This window comes from Wickerhamomyces anomalus (genome assembly GCF_001661255.1).
Source record: "Wickerhamomyces anomalus NRRL Y-366-8 unplaced genomic scaffold WICANscaffold_6, whole genome shotgun sequence".
Taxonomy (NCBI): domain Eukaryota; kingdom Fungi; phylum Ascomycota; class Saccharomycetes; order Phaffomycetales; family Wickerhamomycetaceae; genus Hansenula; species Hansenula anomala.
This window is the reverse complement of record NW_017567115.1, coordinates 832,667-850,618: the sequence shown is the minus strand read 5'-3', so window position 1 is coordinate 850,618 and position 17,952 is coordinate 832,667. Positions and strand designations below refer to the sequence as shown.

At 35.7% G+C, this 17,952-nt stretch overlaps 7 protein-coding genes across 7 annotated transcripts; 6 read left to right on the top strand and 1 right to left on the bottom strand.

Annotated features, from left to right (window-relative positions):
* Positions 1-1,393: 1,393 nt before the first annotated feature.
* Positions 1,394-2,287, top strand: WICANDRAFT_81061 (uncharacterized protein; the record flags this gene model as incomplete). The annotated part of the gene is made up of 1 exon (XM_019185167.1): positions 1,394-2,287. The coding sequence occupies one exon, from the start codon at positions 1,394-1,396 to the stop codon at positions 2,285-2,287; it is 894 nt and encodes a 297-aa protein (XP_019036940.1).
* Positions 2,288-3,084: 797 nt separating this feature from the next.
* WICANDRAFT_97145 (uncharacterized protein) lies at positions 3,085-3,655 on the top strand (the record flags this gene model as incomplete). The annotated part of the gene is made up of 1 exon (XM_019186568.1): positions 3,085-3,655. A coding segment is annotated over exon 1 (457 nt), but the record flags the coding sequence as incomplete, so codon positions are not given.
* Positions 3,656-5,370: 1,715 nt separating this feature from the next.
* WICANDRAFT_35819 (uncharacterized protein) lies at positions 5,371-6,696 on the top strand (the record flags this gene model as incomplete). The annotated part of the gene is made up of 1 exon (XM_019182360.1): positions 5,371-6,696. The coding sequence occupies one exon, from the start codon at positions 5,371-5,373 to the stop codon at positions 6,694-6,696; it is 1,326 nt and encodes a 441-aa protein (XP_019036938.1).
* A 589-nt stretch (positions 6,697-7,285) lies between these two features.
* Positions 7,286-9,826, top strand: HUL4 (putative E3 ubiquitin-protein ligase HUL4; the record flags this gene model as incomplete). Its single annotated transcript, XM_019181002.2, has 3 exons — positions 7,286-7,415; positions 7,467-8,232; positions 8,311-9,826. Coding segments are annotated over 3 exons (2,412 nt in total), but the record flags the coding sequence as incomplete, so codon positions are not given.
* A 616-nt stretch (positions 9,827-10,442) lies between these two features.
* Positions 10,443-11,033, top strand: RIP1 (ubiquinol--cytochrome-c reductase catalytic subunit RIP1; the record flags this gene model as incomplete). Its single annotated transcript, XM_019182336.1, has 1 exon — positions 10,443-11,033. A coding segment is annotated over one exon (591 nt), but the record flags the coding sequence as incomplete, so codon positions are not given.
* A 467-nt stretch (positions 11,034-11,500) lies between these two features.
* Positions 11,501-13,642, bottom strand: WICANDRAFT_34864 (uncharacterized protein; the record flags this gene model as incomplete). Its single annotated transcript, XM_019182246.1, has 3 exons — positions 11,501-11,969; positions 12,087-13,157; positions 13,215-13,642. 3 exons carry the CDS (start codon positions 13,640-13,642, stop codon positions 11,501-11,503), a joined length of 1,968 nt encoding a protein of 655 aa, XP_019036935.1.
* Positions 13,643-14,714: 1,072 nt separating this feature from the next.
* CNS1 (HSP70/90 family co-chaperone CNS1) lies at positions 14,715-15,933 on the top strand. Its single transcript, XM_019186567.1, has one exon. It carries the CDS (start codon positions 14,793-14,795, stop codon positions 15,474-15,476), a length of 684 nt encoding a protein of 227 aa, XP_019036934.1. The 5' UTR covers positions 14,715-14,792; the 3' UTR covers positions 15,477-15,933.
* The last annotated feature ends 2,019 nt before the right edge of the window (positions 15,934-17,952 follow it).

Here is a 17,952-nt window from a genome sequence, read left to right as displayed (position 1 = left end):
AGGATCAGGGAATAAATCAAGAGAAAATGAGGTACATACCAGCTGAATTTGGAACTCCAACACCTCAGCGGTACTCTAAAAACATGTTCATAAGTTGTACTCGGACCTGTAGATTCCAATAAAACTGTTAGTTTCTCATATGGTTGGGTGATTATGGCTCTGGGTTCCATTTTATCGGGTTTGAAAACCCCCTTTTCACTACCCAACACCCCTTTTAGCCAAAAACTTGTTAGCAAAGTATCTTGTATTAAGGAAAGTGAATTGGATATGCATAATCCATGTGCTTAGCTCCCTAAATCTCTTCAAATCTCCTCAAGATCGTTTCTGGTTCCAAAAATATCAACAAAAATATTCAAAATTTCCACTTTCACCACTTCCATGTTTTTGCCATAACTTTCCAAAAAATATCCCTAAAATCCCAATCTCAACTGTAAAGGTTGTATTTCCACCTCTGTTTCCCATAATAATACCTCCTTGCTCATGGGTGCCCCTCTGTCAACCTGTAGTATTCATTTTGTCCGATTGTTGGAAGATAGCTCAAAGATCCAAGTGGCAGAAAACATAGGCAATCAGAAGAATTGATGCACTTTCAGGAAAGTTTGAGGAACCATTTGAGTGGAAGTAAAAGCTAAAGTCATAAACTCAAGGAATTGACGTTCTAGTTAGATGCGCTGTTGGCGTGAAATGGTTTGAATAATGACCCCCTATTAAGCCTATTCAAGGAGCACCACGATCACTATAAAATTTTTAAATACCTCGGAAGTATTACCAGATCATGTGTATGTCACGTGCCCAGCCTCGGAATAAAACTAAATGTGGTGCGAACCATTTATGTGGTCCCTAACGTTCCTATATTTGATAGCAGTAGGATCGTTATCGATTATCTTAATTGTTTAAACTCTATGAATAGCTTTTTGGTTTGGTAGGCAATATGTTATTTCTCATATGCAAAGATTGCATTAATCATTAATCGTCTTTTTGAATGTTTTTACGTTGCCTTAGTTCCCAAATTTACTAATCACCGTCGTAATTGATAAGCAGCTGATTAATTCGGCAAAATGAATTCATTTTACCATCGTTTAAAGTCCCATCGGGTATTTGAATTTTAGTGTGGTTTATTTAACCACTAAATTCGGATAAACAATTTAATCTTGTGATTTGTAGTGAATTCGCAATTGTTGAACAAACAAACGAAATTTCATTAATAAGAATTTAGTTTAAAGTAAGGTACACTAACACGTCTAGCGTTTGATTAATTTGACACCCCTCTAATTCAAACAGGTATATAAAGAAGGAGGTGCCCATTTAATTGACCAAACTTATCATGTTTATGACCCATCATCAGTGAAGAGTAATTACTGAAGACTTTACATCAGATATACAGAAGAATACAATGACTACTATTGCCGTTTTTGGATTGAATGGGTTTTTAGGTAAACCAATTATTGAAGCTTTACTTCGTGAACCATTCATCTCCAAGATTAAAACCCCTATTCGTTTATTAACATCATCAGATAAGAAACCAATTGAATCATCTAAAGTTCAATATTATAATGTTAAAGAAGTTGGTTATGATAAACCTTTAGATGGAGTTGATGTTGTGGTCAATTTGGGTAGCGTTCCAGGTGATCCAAAAGATGATGCTTTTTTAAAATCTATTATTTCACACAAGGTTAAATTATACATCCCATCACAGTTTGGTACTGATTTGGATGCAACTTCAGAGACTTTGCCAAACTTTTTACAACCAAAGACAACTCACAGTAAGGCAGCTAGAGATGCTGGTATCAAAACCGTTGATATTATTACTGGATTGTTTATCAATGAAGATGGGTTTTTGCCTTTTGCTCCATTGTATGTTCTTGGTCATGATGTTGAAAAGACAAAAGAAGCTACAATTAGAGGGGACAAGAACACCTTAATTAATCCTTCATATTTCAAGGATATTGGTAATACTGTTGCTGCCTTGGCTACTAAGGATAATTTTGCTTCCATTCCAGATAAAGTTCGTATCTATTCAGACAGAATCCTTGCAACTGAATTGATTAAACATTATGAAAAGGTTAACAATGTTCAATTGACCACAAAGTATGTTTCTACTGCTGATACTGTCAAGGAAGCTAAAGAAAAATATAGCAAAGGTTTCAAATTTGACGATTTTGTCTTCTATTTGATAACTTTATTGGCTGAAGGTGAAGGTAAAGGTTTGATCTTTGAGAAGGAAAATGAAAAGGAATTTGTTAATCCAAAGGAAAGCTTATTCAAATGGACTAAGTTCCAAATCTGAGTTCAGTGTCTAATTTATTTTGAATGATATGTTTGTTTATGATCGAAAGCCGGTAGCAACCAGTACGTAGTGTATCGATTGTAAAAGGTGAGTTGCATAAAGATCTTTATTTGGCAGTTCAGCTGAGAAGCGAATAACCCTCTGAAATTCATAAGTACGTTGTCATTGTGAAATATTCTCAATAATTCGTTCGCGAATATTTAGACAAAAACAAAAACAAATCATGCCTTCTTATTAATTTCTTTAAATACTGTTAATGGTTACTTGTCTGCTACAATCCTTGCCTTATTTCCAATGAGATCTCAAATTATTCAAGAGATAGCGCTCTCTATAAGAGAATCACAAGAATCACAAATTACACCAAATGAGAATTTAGATGACGACGATACTACCATTGATTGTTCGCCATTCGTCGATGACATGGAGGCTTACAACCAAAGTTCAGAAGAGGGTAGAGTTCTTTTCAGTTCAATGGCAAAAGAGATTATAAAACCAATAAATCAAATCAGAATCCACAGAATCTTCAAAATTGGTGAAGAGACACCTGTCAGAGTTAATTATGACACGTATGATTCCCTCTTTAGTTGGATAACAACTCTCTCAATTAGTCCAGAGATGAGGAGTCAGTATAAAGCAGTCATCCCACACCTTTACAAGTTGATATTTGTCTTACCACCGTTACATACGGTTTTGTCAATTCCAGGGACTTCTCATTCCAGTGAAATTTCCGGCGCTGCTAGTGGTTTTAATAGTTCATCTATATCAAACTCAAGATCAGTACCACACAACAACAGAATAGCATCCAGATCAAGTGAGTCAAAAACAATGGTCAATATCAAATCAATACATCCCGTCACTACTCATATTCCCAAAAGTTTTGTGCAGAAGAAAACAGAAGATATGGAACGCTACATAAGTGAGGTTATAAAAAATATTCCTGACAGAATAGTTATACGCTGCATTTCCAAATCTTTGAAGAATATTGAAGGTGGGTATAAAATTGGTAGGCAAACAAATAAAGCAGACATCGAAGAGTTATTTAGACGCCAAATAATTGGTCCAATCATGAAATTCTTTGAGATGATATGGGATTATGACAGTACAAGCAATGAAAATGCTCTTAGATGTTGTAAGCATTTTTCGTTTGCAAGAATGGCAAACCCAGAGCCTTCATATGGAGCTGATAGAAGATTGAGGAATAATGTTGAACTTATCACTCCAGATTTTTCATTCATTAATACTACTCCTAGCACATATTCTCGGGGGTATAATCTATATTTAGCAGATCATGATGAGAATTCACAAGGACCTGAAGTTGATCTTGTTTTAAAAGTTGAAAGGCCCTTTGTTTTTCTAGATACAATCGGGAAACCAATTCAATTTGAAAAGGATATGGAAATAAGTGATATTTTTCGTCAGTCGATGAAATATTGTGACTTTTTAGGAATGGATTACGGATGTATCACTGATGGGATTTGCTTCTTCTTTTTCATACTTGATGATTCCGATGATGCTATAGATGATAGTGAGAAAGACTGTGCTCATGATAAGGTATGCTTCAAGCAAAAAGTGTACAAATTTGTGACATTCAATGGGATTGATCAAGAGCGCAAACCACTCTTCAATCCAAACGATATCACTACCAGTCACTTGATTGGCTTGTTACTATTTCTATCCAAAAAGAGTTATTATGTAACTCAGGTTCAAAAGAAGGAAAAGAAAAGATGGAACACATTATGAGTAAAGGTGCCAGATATACAGCTGATGAATTGGTAGATGCTTCTGCAGAAAAGCTGAAAAAAATGGTGGATGACATGGAATTAACCAAAGACAATGAACAAATTGATAAACAATACACTAATGGAACCTGTTTAAATTCTGCTTCGGTCCTGACAAGCTCATCAACTGGGGGAAAAAATATTCCCCTGAATATTCCAACTGGTTTCAAAGATTATAAGGTCATTCAAGATAGCTTTGAAAACTTAACACAAGTCATTTTCTTGAAGCAAACCACATTTGAACAAATTTTTATGAATGGAAATAAGGACACATCGATCAATTTTCAAGGTGAAGGTGAAACTGAAGATGAAGGTGATATTGTTTTGAAACTTTACAGCATAAACCATCTAAAATCGGTATATTTCTTGCGAAATGACATAGAAAGATACAGTGACAACTTCCGTACTGATGAGGCTTTTATAAATGACATTCTTCTAAATGATTATGAAAGTGAAGTGAAGATAAACCAAATTATATCAAATCATAACAACAGTGTGGCGGATTCATTAACAACTAAAAGAAAAATCAACTCTCCCAAAATGATTTCATATGGGCCGATGGTTTCAGGGGAATACCTTAGCTCATTTTATGGTTTCTATATTGCTTTTGAATATATAAAAAGTGGTGGTGATTTGGAAGCAAAACATCTGAGCCAATTGCAAGATGAAATAGAGGAACTACACAGTTGCAATATTGCGCATTGTGATTTGTCACCGCGTAATATCATTGTGGATATAAATGATAATGCTCGAATTATCGACTTCAATACTGCTATTGAAGGTTCTGAAGTTGATGACAATCATTTAAACTATTTATTTGCTCTGGACGATAGCAAACTTTTAGATATTCAAGATGCCCTTTCCCCTGGCAGTGATTATGGATCACATTAACTAGTGTATAGACTGTCGATTATTAGCTATCATATTTTTATTCACATCTTACAAAACTAAACTTTAAGAGCTGTAACAACAAGAGCAGTCGCAAACTCTTAATTTTTTCTAGCCATCCAAGGACCTAGGACATACGTAGTTCCAATTAAGTGCCAACTTACCTTCTGTAATTGAAACATAAACAAATCTATATTCGAATGGTTCGCGAAAACGCAAGAATCGAGATTATAGATCCCGGAGAAAGTTCGATTGAAAACGGGAATATATGAGCTATTCGATGACCTTTGGCAAATGATTGAATCAATAGATATTGGAGATGTATTTGGGAAAATCAATGGTGTATAAAATAGCTGTCCTGGTAAGGTTTTCGCTCCCCAAATTATAAGCGAGTGATAGTTTCATATAGGGTGAAAAATGAGTACAAATCATCAAATTAGAAGCAATCAGGATAATTCCTCACTACAAGTCTTGGAAGATGTGGAAAACGGATCTAGTAACTTATTGTCCAAGATCAAGAATAGTTCTGATGGGCTACGTATCATTATAGCTGGGTTTGTTGCAAATTTTATGGTATTGGGTATCAGTTTCTCATTTGGTGTTTTCCAAGAATACTATACATCTTCAAATGGACCTTTAAATCATTATAAAGATTCAGAAATTGCAATGATAGGTACCCTTTGTAATTCATTGACTTATATGGGTGGCATTTTCAACAAGATTTTGCTGTATTATATGAGTCCTAGAAAAGTTATGTTTATTGGTGCAGGATTGATGGGTATTGGGTTGATTAGTGCAAGTTTTTGTACCTCAATGTACCAATTCATTCTAACCCAAGGACTTGTTAGTGGAGTTGGGTCAAGCTTCTTGTTCATGCCTCCTGTTGTTTGTGCACCTATGTTTTTCAATAAGAATAGAGCTATTGCCATGGGATTTTTGTTTAGTGGGTCAGGGTTTGGAGGTTTGGGAATGGCAACTTTGACTAGATTTTTAATCACAAATGTTGGTTGGAAATGGTGCTTGAGAACTTTGGGTCTTATGGGTTTAGTATGTGGTGTTGGATCAGGTATGTTGGTAAAGATACCAGATCAAGTGAATGAACAATTCCAATTCAACAGTAAGAAAATTCTTAGTATTTCTCAGTTGAAATCATGGAAAGTCTGGCTACAATTATCAGCTTCACTCTTACAATCTGCAGGGTATCTAATCCCTCTGATTTATATGTCAAGGTATGGAAGAACTCTTGGATTTTCCAATAGTCAAGGTGCTATGTTTATCGGTGTTAATAACGCCATCAATGCAGTGTTCAAGATACTTTTAGGCTTAGCAGCAGACAGGATAGGAAGACTTAATATGATCATAGCGTGCAGTGTTTTGAGTTCAATCACAGTTTTCACATTATGGATGATTTCGTCTAGAGACACGTTCATTTCATTTGTTGTTCTATATGGGGTGTTTTCTGGTGCAATCATCTCGCTTTTACCAACATGTCTCGTTGAGTTATTTGGAGCTTCAAGATACCAATCTCTAAGTGGACTTATGTATTTCAGTAGAGGTATTGGAACACTACTGGGCTCACCGTTAGCTGGGTTGATGATAGCTAATGGAGGTCGCGTGAGTCGGGATTATAAAAACTCGATTATTTACGATGGAGCTTTGCTTCTTGCGAGCACAATATGTCTTATTGGATTAAGAGCAAGAGCCACGTTAGATAGAGGCTGGAAGTCTTCGATTAAAATGTGACCGTTGTAATTGTGTTTCCCAGCTCTTTGTAGTACCTGCGTCTTGTTGATGTTTTTTTGTGTTAAGTGACACAAAAAGCTCATTTCCAAAGAAACATGAAATTGAAATTTCAATCTTCTTTAATCAGCCATCTTCCAACTACCCCAATCAAATCAAAGGCCATCTGGAACCAGTTGTTTCACAAGAGAGACCAGTGCAATCGCAGTCTCGTTCATCTTCAACTACAGAGAGCTTTCAAGACTTGGTCCAATTCCATCCAAAATCAGGGCTTGTTTTTGTGCCGTTACTGCCCCCAAAGCACACAACAGCTTCAATTGTGCTATATTAGAAAGGTCTGGATACCTCCATCTGCTATTGTCATCTACACTTATGCTCAAGAATCAATATTCCCAAAACTATCAATTCCTCGTCTTCATCGCAATCTGAATTATCATCATCATCAACTTCCAATTCGTTGCTCACTTCCGAAATGCATTTATTTAGAATAGGATCAACAAGCAAAAAGAAGGATACTGTCACTGAAAATGCAATAGCTGATACTGATAGTGAAGATGGGAAATCCCTGGATGATATCCTACTTCTGAACCCATGTCGGTGCTGTGGCTCACTAGTCAAACTCCCTGAATCTGTCACAAAATTCAAATGCTCAATATGTCAAAGTACCATCACATTGATAGATCCAAGCTCTGCTCCAAATAACACAACTACATCTTCATCAAGTCAATCTCCAATTCCTACAAGTGCTCCTGTGGAACTGCAACAACTACAAGTCATCAGCTACAGATCGATACGGCGGAAAATCAAAGAATGTGAGAAGCAAAAACATCCAAATCATCATGTCACTTATAAACCTTTAGAGGATTACTTGGATCAATGCTTTGGTTCATTTGAAATTTTGAACAATTCATTCACAGTACGAAGAACCACTCATTTATCATCATCTTCCCCCAACATCAATTTTGCAGAAGTTGGAGATTGTTATAAGCTGGTCATGTCATTGCCAACTACAAGACCTTTTTTAAAGCTATTGAACTCGGCTATAGAACTATTGAATAGACCAGGGAAATCTCTGACCAAGCCTGAGGATCTCAAATGGTTATTGATACTTTGGGAGCTTCCAACTTTACGTGAATCACTATATTATCACAAAAAGTCAGTATCTAGATTAGATACACCTGCAATTAGATCTTTATCGTATCAAATAATTAAGAAGGTGATTGGATATCTTTCAAACTCTGATCGGTCCAGTTTGAAATATTTGTCTTCTTGGATCAACCACACTTCAAATCAAGATTATTTCAGTAGTAAAGTTGAATTGCTCAATTTGTACATCACATTCCATTTAACAAGGCTTCTCAATAAGTGTCAAAATTCAGCAAATACAAAACCACCATATGCATCATCCCTTAGGATTTCAAGCTCGCCAACGAGTCCTGTATACTCTGAGTATAATGAATCAGCAAAATTGAATGGTACAGCTTCAACACCATCATCTAGCACGAGGAGATCTTCATACAATAATAACTCTACGGTAAGGTCAAACAGCTCATCTGGTGCAAACAATTCTTTCCATTTACCTTTAACATTTCAAAATGGATTGATGTCCAGTTGGAGTGAGCCAAAGCCAACTAATAAGGATGATAAACCATTTGAGTTTAAGTTAAAACCTCTTCATTACGGGAATGAATGGCACATTAAAACAGCAGCAAGATTATTGTCTGTGTTTTTTGTTGCAAACAAGCGCAAGTTGCCAGTTTATTCCTTTTATAATTCATTGGTGGATTCTGTTAATGTTAAACAGGATTTTGAAGCCTGGCAATCAATGTTCAAAACATCTAGAAACGGGGGCGCCAACAAATTATTTTTTGATCTTTCAGGTTTGACAAGTAACAATAAATCTTCACTAACATTTTGTCAATTTCCATTCTTATTATCTCTAGGTGCTAAAATTTCCATATTGGAGTATGAAGCTAAAAGAACCATGGAACGTAAAGCGGAAGAAGCATTTATTAGGGCCTTGGATAAAAAGAAAGCTATGGATGTCCATTTAAGAATAGATGTTAGAAGAACACATATATCAAATGATTCTTTACGTTGTATCAAGGAACAAGCTGGTGATTTGCAAAAAGCTTTAAAAGTTCATTTTGTTGGGGAACCAGGTGTTGATGTTGGTGGGTTGAAGAAAGAATGGTTTTCTTTGTTGACGGCTGAAATTTTCTCTCAAGAAAATGGAATGTTTGAATATAATGATGAATCTCATTTATGTTGGTTTGCTGCTATGCCTCTTGAAAGAAATGACGAGCTATATTATATGGTTGGTGTTGTGCTAGGCTTAGCGATGTATAACTCCACAATTTTGGACTTGAGATTCCCCTTGGCCTTGTATAAGAAACTATTGGGTAAAAAAGTTGATTTAGATGATTATAGTGAGTTGTTCCCTCAAACTGGATTAGGATTATCAAAATTGCTTGCAACTAAAGAAGATGTTTCAGATTATGGACTCTATTTTGAAACCACCTATAAAGATTTACTCGGTAATCCAATCACAAAAGAGTTGGTTCCTAATGGATCTAAAATTCCAGTTAATCTGTTGAATCGTCATGAATATGTTGGTAAGTGGGTGAACTTTTATATGAATGAATCTATTAAAGCACAATTTGATAGTTTCCATACAGGATTCCATAGTGTGATTGGAGGTAATGCATTATCATTATTTGCACCAAAAGAGATTGAAATGATTATATGTGGTGATAACCTCAATGATAGCAAGTTGGATGTTGAATCGTTTAGATCAATAACGAAATATAATGGATGGGCATCACCAACAGATGCAAATGAATCAAATATAGTTTCATGGTTTTGGGAATGGTTTGGTCGGCTGAGCAACTCCCAACATAAAAAATTCCTACAATTTGTGACAGGTTCAGACCGTATACCTGCAACTGGTATTCATACAATGCAATTCAAAATCACTAGGATGCCATATTATGGACCACACAACGCCATTAGATTCCCTGTTGCGCACACCTGTTTCAATGAGCTATGTCTCTATGAATACCGTAGTAAAGATGAGCTCTATCACAAATTGAACTGGGCCATCAACGAGAGCAGAGGGTTTGGAATAAGATGAGTTTGAACTTCTTGTAACTTTTGTATGTAGAATCCCAGTGCCCTATAACACCTTCCCTTTTAGGAGTATTACCGCTTTTGGACACAAGCCAATCAGCGGCGTGTAAAAACCGATTTTGCAGAGTGTTGCTGCGCCAACCGGAAACAGAGCCAATCAAATCGCCGTTGTTTTTAATTTGGTTTTTTTTTTTTTGCAAGCGTAGAGCCAAAGAAAAATAGTGAATTTGTTGGAAAGAAACAATCTAGTTGAAGTTTTCAATCATCTTCAACTTCTAGTCAGTTTAACCACCAACGAAGAGGATTTCACATAAATATTCATAGTTCAGGATGCTTTCTTTAAGATCTGCTTTGCGTAACACCTGTTCTTTAAGAACTTTAGGTATGTGAACAATGAAACTTATTGGCAAATGAAGTAATGAAAGCAAATAATGAGGAATATATAAGCAAGTTTAATTGGAATCATACAATGATTGGTATCAAAACGGAATGGATATCATGAATAACATCTTTATTATGGTCAATTGAAGAAATTTTCCCAAGAAATTATTTGTTTTCATTGCTTCTTTTACAATGGATCCCAAATCACAATTATACTAACTATTGTTTTAGGTACCCAATCAAGATTATTATCTTCAACTTCATTACAAAACAAATCTACCTACCGTACTCCAGACTTTGGTGATTATGTTAAACCACAAGGTACTGATGACAAAGGTCGTGTTTTCACCTATTTCACAGTTGGTTCATTAGGTTTATTATCAGCTGCTGGTGCCAAATCCACCGTTGAAGCTTTCTTAACCACAATGTCTGCCTCTGCTGATGTTTTAGCCATGGCTAAAGTTGAAGTCGGTTTAGCTGCTATTCCAGAAGGTAAAAACGTTGTTGTTAAATGGCAAGGTAAACCAGTCTTCATCCGTCACAGAACTCAATCAGAAATTGATGAAGCTAACAAGGTTGATATTTCAGCTTTAAGAGATCCACAAAATGATTCAGACCGTGTTCAAAACCCAGAATGGTTAATCATGTTGGGTATCTGTACCCATTTAGGTTGTGTTCCTATTGGTGAAGCTGGTGATTTCGGTGGTTGGTTCTGTCCTTGTCACGGTTCCCATTATGATATCTCTGGTAGAATTAGAAAAGGTCCAGCTCCATTAAACTTGGAAATCCCACAATATCAATTCGATGGTGATAACTTGGTTATCGGTTAGATTTCTTAATGATTATAAAACAAAAAGATTTTAATGTAATTTAGGGGGAGAGAAGGTGAGGTGAAAAGAAAAAGGATAGTATTTTTTGAAATATTATAATTTAAACATTCAGATAATATCAAATATCATAGAATTTATGAACAACAACAAAACATATTTTTTTATTCAGTTTACTATTTATCAATTTTTGGAAACAATTTTTTTTTATTATTCATCAAAGGGAAGAAGGGAAAATATTTCATTAGATCAAAAAAACAAAGCAGATGAATGTTTGGGAGAGTTTCAAAAGAGAAGAGAATGAGAATTGTCACAAAATAATTTGTAAATAGTACACGTCCATTATTGCATAAACATCCAGCTGGTTTTTTTTATTATTTTGAATTATATTTTTTTCATATATTTTGGTAACTAGACTGAATAAATATATACTCATTTTTTGATGATTTCACCTTTGTCAACGTAGCAAGTCACATGTATCCCAACTCTCTCATGATGGGGTTTAAATCATCTGGAACTTGTTTCCAGTGTTCTGAATCCCACTGTTTGAATAACAGTCTTGTTTCCATAATCAACTTTTTAATAAGATCACTTGTGTGATCATCAAATGCACTTGAAACATCAAATTCCATTAATTCATCACGAGATTCAGAATCGTTATGATTTGAACGTCTCTCATTCAAAATATTTTCAACATATTCAGGTAGATTTCTTGGAAGATAATCATAACATAATTTCATTCTCCAATACACACTCCAATGTAATTTTGAGTATTGAGGTACAGATCTTGGTCTTCCTAAATTTGGGACATACACGTTTCTCCATTTATCATCTTCATCTTCAATCTTGGTACCTATTGGTAGAAATTCAACTATCCACCAACCTAAAACGTTCCAAATTGATGAATTACCACGACCGTCATAACCTTGAATAGGACTACTTGGGACCTCATTATACTCTGTAAAGATGTCTTGAATCTTATGAGCATTTAACTCATTGGAATGGAGATCAAACTTGATTTTTTTCAAACTATTGAGATAAACACCATTGGTCAACAATTGTTCAAAAGAAGCTTGGTCACTGATAACTTCACAGGATCTAAAATCAGGAATATAAGCTTTATTGAAAGTAGCCTTTGATAACTCTAAAACAGTTTCTCTCTCAGCTTGTGAAATTTCATGAGTTAGTTCACCTTTATAAAATGATAGCATATCATGATTACAAGATAGCATTGAATCCAAAGATGAAAACCTGTTTGCAAAGTTAACCAATCTTTCCCTTTGGAAAATAACACCTACTCTAAGAGCCTCCCCAAACATCCATCTCAATGGAATGTGAGATAGGAAATGACCATTGACATCTGAAGCCCAACCACCACCAATATCACCATGATTACCAGCAAACCAAACTTCTTTATATTCACCAGTGATCAATTTTTGTTTATCTGAACTTGAACCAAAAGTTGAAAAGCTGGCTTGATGATCAGTTCCATTGGTATTGTTATTATTGGTTTCGACTCTTTTCAGTCTGCTTCTAATTGACATTCTTGAGGTTTCTTTCAATTTTTGTTCAATATCCTTCATCAACTTTTGAGCATCATTCAATTTCTTTTGAGATTTCTCACCAAAGTGTTCTAATAATATTGAGCTGATTGAGCTTGACACTGAAGTTTTAGTTGATGAGCCGGCGTTTGTAACTTTTCTTGAAGAATTACCACTGGATTGTTCAGTTGAAGTCAATGAAAAAAATGAAGGTTTGTATGAAAAGGGAAATATTAAATTTTGTCTATATTTACCACGGCGTTCGTCAAGACTAACTGCATGACTTAAGTTCTTGATCAACCCAGATTTTGTAGATAATGGGAAAAGTCTATCCCTTAAAAGTCCAACTGAATTGACACAATCAAACATACCAACAAATTCAATTCTTGGAGTGTCCACTCTTGAAAATGTTTTCTTATATTCATCAATTAAAGTGGTGGTGTAATCAGGTTGACTAGGTTGAGCAGCGTATTCCCAAGCACTGTAGATTGACCAAGCACTTTCAGCCATTTCCTCCAATCCAGCATTTAACAAACCAACTCGATCAATCATTGAACTTAAAACCCTTGCAATGAAAGCGCCACGACTAAAAAAGGTGTTAGATCTTATAGCACAGCTGAAGTTAAACTATGGTTTCAGTTACCTAAACCCAAACAAATAAATCTTATCCCCATTTTGGTAAAACCTCATCAAATACTTATAAGCATCGATGATATGTTGGTCTAAAGAAAAGGCAATCAGAGAATCAAGGTTATCAGATAAACTTTGCTTTGAAAGATACCTCTCAAACATAGATTCAGATTCAACAGACATTGAAGCGCCTATACCTGGCTGGTAGTAGCAGATTTGAGATTCTGGGTCATCTTTCTCTAGCATTCTAAACAACTTTAACAAGTTTGTGTAAGGAGAAGGACCAAACTTGTTATGGGTACCATCAAAGCATAGAACAATATTCTTTCCCTTCTTCAAATCACCAGTTCTGATACCATCTGACGAAGCGCTCTGTGACACGTCCTCTTCATCAACAATAACACTCTTCAATTTATGGTTCAGTAGTTCCTTCACTGACATATTAAACAAAAGATCTCTCAAGTAACCGCCAGTGTAAAATAGAAACCTTTAAGTCACCCAATAAAGCCAGCTCTTAATACCTTTTTTTGTGTTTACGACAAAGCGCTCTGTTGATACCACCAGCTAAAGACTTCATCTCTGTTCTTGGGGATTCCATTTCTTTTTAAATCCACAATATTTTGTACCAACTTTTGTAACTTCTTTTTGAGCTTCCAAAAAGAATCATCACCACTGCAGAGCAGAAATCCGCCTTGAGCCGTGTGCCATTAACATACGAACAACACGCATTAAACCTTTAAAATTCCAGATGTTAAGTGTCAAGTTGTTTTGTGATTGTGTCCAAAATGCATCAAAAAACATCAGCGTGAATGTCCGTGTAGAAGGATGTTCCAAGGGAAACAATAAGCAATAGCATCAGGATCCTAAGGACTCAATTCAGTATAATATTATGATTCATTGGGCTTTCCTTTACTCTCTTTAATCAAGTCTTTATGTTGAGGTTTGGAGCTCATTGGGCGCTTCAATTCGCGAATTTGTTTGTAGCTAATAACACGTTGCATTTTGGCAGAATTTGCTTATGTAATTTTGGCACTTGAATTTTTTTTTCAAAAGAACGATAGATATTGAGAGATGAGCATGGAATCTATATCACGTACTTCCGTTATCTTAAGAGCTTATAATCAAGATGTCAAAAGAATTCCAAAAACCTAAGAGATATGTTCCTGGTCCTGGTGAACCGGAGCTTCCCCCTCAACTAGCACAACTTTCTCACAAATCAGTTGACGATGTTATGGAAGAATTGAATAGATCACCATTCTTCATGACAAAACTAGATGAATCTGATGGTTCTGGTGGTCAAAATATGGAATTGGAAGCATTGAAAGCATTAGCATATGATGGGGAACCGATTGAAATTGCTGAAAATTTCAAAAATCAAGGTAATGATCAATTCAAAATCAAACAATATAAAAATGCAATTGAATATTATAATAAAGCCATTGCAGTTGATGTTGATGATAAAAAAATAATGAGCTCGTTATATTTAAACAGGGCTGCTTGTAATTTAGAATTAAAAAATTATAGAAAATGTATCAATGATTGTATTGAAGGTTTGAAATTTGATCCAAAAAATGTTAAAGCATATTATAGAATGGCTAAGGCATTTTTCACTATTGATAAAATAGATGAAGCATTATCTGCATTGGAATTCAGTCTTGGTTTAGATCCAACAAACGCAGCATCAAAGGCATTAATGACCAAAATCCAAAACAAAAAACATGAATTAGAAACAATAGAAGCCAAAAAGGAAGCTGAAAGATTACATAAAGAAATCTTACAAGACAAATTAAATACAGCAATAAAGGGAAGAAACTATACAATAATAAAAACACCTCGCCCTGCTGAAATGTTAACAGATGCAAAACTATCACTGGAAGACCCAGAAGATATAGAATCTCAATTAATTTTCCCTGCAATGATAATGTATCCAACAACTGATGAGTTTGATTTTGTTGCAAGTGTTAGTGAACTAACAACACCTTGGGAATTGATGGAATTAGTGTTGCAAAGACCTCAAGAATGGTTCCAAGATCCAAAACATGAAAATTTCACTCCAAAGAAATTAGATGCTTATATGGAGACCGAATCCGGTGGGTTAATTAAAGTTGGTAAGAAGGCTTCATTGCATAAGGCCTTGAGTACTGAAAAACCAAAAATCCCACTATTCGATAACGCGTTAAGAATTTATCTAGTGCCTAGAATAGATGCTGAAAATTGGTTATCTACATGGGATAAAGAAATTACATTAAAGAAAAGAACAGAATTGAGTGTATAGGTATCACATAAACTTCATTTCATTTCTTATATGTCTATTGTAGTTTGTAATTTTCAATCTCTTGAATTGTTAAACCATCTTTGCCTGACCATTGTGCACTTGATCCTCTACCTCTAAATCTTGATAATCTTGAATTTTTGAAGATATCTTCCATATGCAAAGGCGCCATTGGTCCAAAAACTTGATCAGGATCAATATGCTGTTGATTTATCAAAATATTTCTTAATTCTGGTGAGTTGGCCCAATCTTTCAAAACACTGCCTTCTTCATCATCGTCAGACTCTGAAAAAATCTCTGGCAAAACTGTGGTGGCCTTTGGTGTGACTGGTGTAATAGATGAAGAACTTTTGCCCAATGACCCATTTTGGAAAGCGTTGCCTTTGGAGTTATCATTGTTCATTCTGGCATGTTGTAGTACAGCAGTCTTCATCAAGGTTTGGGTATTCGGTACCTGCTTTGGATGCTTATTAATGGTCTGGGGTATCACTCTAGCAGCTGGTTGTGGTGGTTGTGCTTGTACAATTTGTGGAGTTGGTGGTTTGGAAATTTCATTCGATTCATTTGTAGTTTCTTCTTCAAATTTTTGATCTATTGTTGGGTGGTCATGACGAGTATTGGACACTCTTGAAGCTCTTTTCTGTAAAACACTCTGCAGCTGATCAGCAGTACGACGACGTTTGGCATCTTGTTGTTGCTTGGATTGAGCTATTGATGGAGGTACAATCTTTGTTCCAATTTTTCTATAAGGCTGATGTGCAGTAGATGTGTTTTTGATCTCTTCTTCAGTTTGAGTTTTGCGCTTCAGTGGTTGATGTTCTCCAGAAACAAGCGATTTAGGACGGAACCTATTCAAATTCTTGGATGATTGTTCCAACGGCATTGACGCTAGTCCACCTTTTGCAGCTGATTTTCTTGATTGATTATTTTCCTTAATGTTGTTTTCAGATTTTTGGGGTTTACTCAAAGACATTCTTGTTAAACTTTTTGGTTGACCAGATGCAAACTTAACGCCCTGTGACTTTCTAGTGCCTTCTTTTTTCTCCTGTTCATCATCTTTAAATTCATCATTAAGTTGTTTCTTAGGAGAATGATTCATCTTCTTTTTTGAAGGTGAATTATTGACCGATTTATTCATCTCCAATCTCAGTGAGCCATAAATACTCTTAACTGGTGAAAACTTCAAGCTGGAGCGTTCATTGTTGTTTTTGGTTGGACTTTCAGCAACAGTATTCGAAGTACCACTTATAACTCTTTTAGCACTTTTGGCTTGACTTGCTTCTGTTGGAGCTGTTAGTCTAGATAAAACGTCTTCATTATTGGACACGATTCTCTTTGATGGCGATTCAGATACCAATTTAGGACTTGTCGAACTTGATTTTCTTGGTTTATGAACTTTACTTTTTTGATCAACTTTCAATTGTCCAGCATCTTGATCTCTTGTAAATTTATTTCTTGCTTTACGCAAAGTTGAACCGACAGTAGCAAAAAGATTGGATAGCGGCGAATTTGTTGACTGTTTCCCAATGTCTAAGACTTTTTCCTTTGGTGGACTATAGGCAAGTGGTGGTTTTGATTGAGTCAATGTATCATTAAGTGGGCGTTTACCAACAGGAATCTTAGATGGTGATGCTTGATGATGAGCTTCAGTTGATTTAAGGTCTCTCTGGGGAGAAATTTCTTTTGGAGCGTCTGGTTCATTTTGAAAGTTCATTTCCGGATATAACGAAGGCTTGAAGATTAAAGGTGATAGTTTTGTTGAAGGGCTATTGTTTTCTTCCTCAGCATGATTTGGTTGGTATTCTGTATCTTCGATTGACTTCTTTTTGGCTGATTTGACAGTCAGTGGATCTCTATGAGGTAACAAGGCAAAACCTTGACTTTGTCTATTACGCGAAGGTGTATTGGACTCTGTATCTTTTGGACCATCATTTAAAGAGACCTTGATTGTTGTGTTTGAGCTTTTGGTTATATGTGAAGAATCGATTGACCCTTGGTTCACAACCAATGATGATTGCTGAGGACCCTCTTCTTGTGCATCTTTGAACGAGCTTTCTGTGTTGGCAGATGTTTCTTCTGATGCCTTGCTTTTACTCAAAATACTTCTTCTAATGGATTTTCTGATGGCTTGAAATGAAATGTCTTCCATAGAAGCATCATAATCACCATCATCTTCGCCTTCTTCCTCGTTAAGTTTGCTCTTGAGGTCCATTTTAGTTGGTTGTGAAGACACTGCAGATTCTGGGGTATCAAGGGGTTTTTCCTCTGGGTCTTCCACCTTGGCATCTTGTTGCTGCTTCGGTTCCTGGATTTTCAATTCATTAGAATTAGGGGTTGAAGAATGTTTGATAGGTGTGCTTTCATGTAAACTTTCCATAGAAAGACTTGATTTGTTGGATGACCTTGTGCTAGATTTATGCACTTGTGGTTCTTTGACAGCATCTAAGAAGGGACTTTGAGTGGATTTTAACAACGAGGA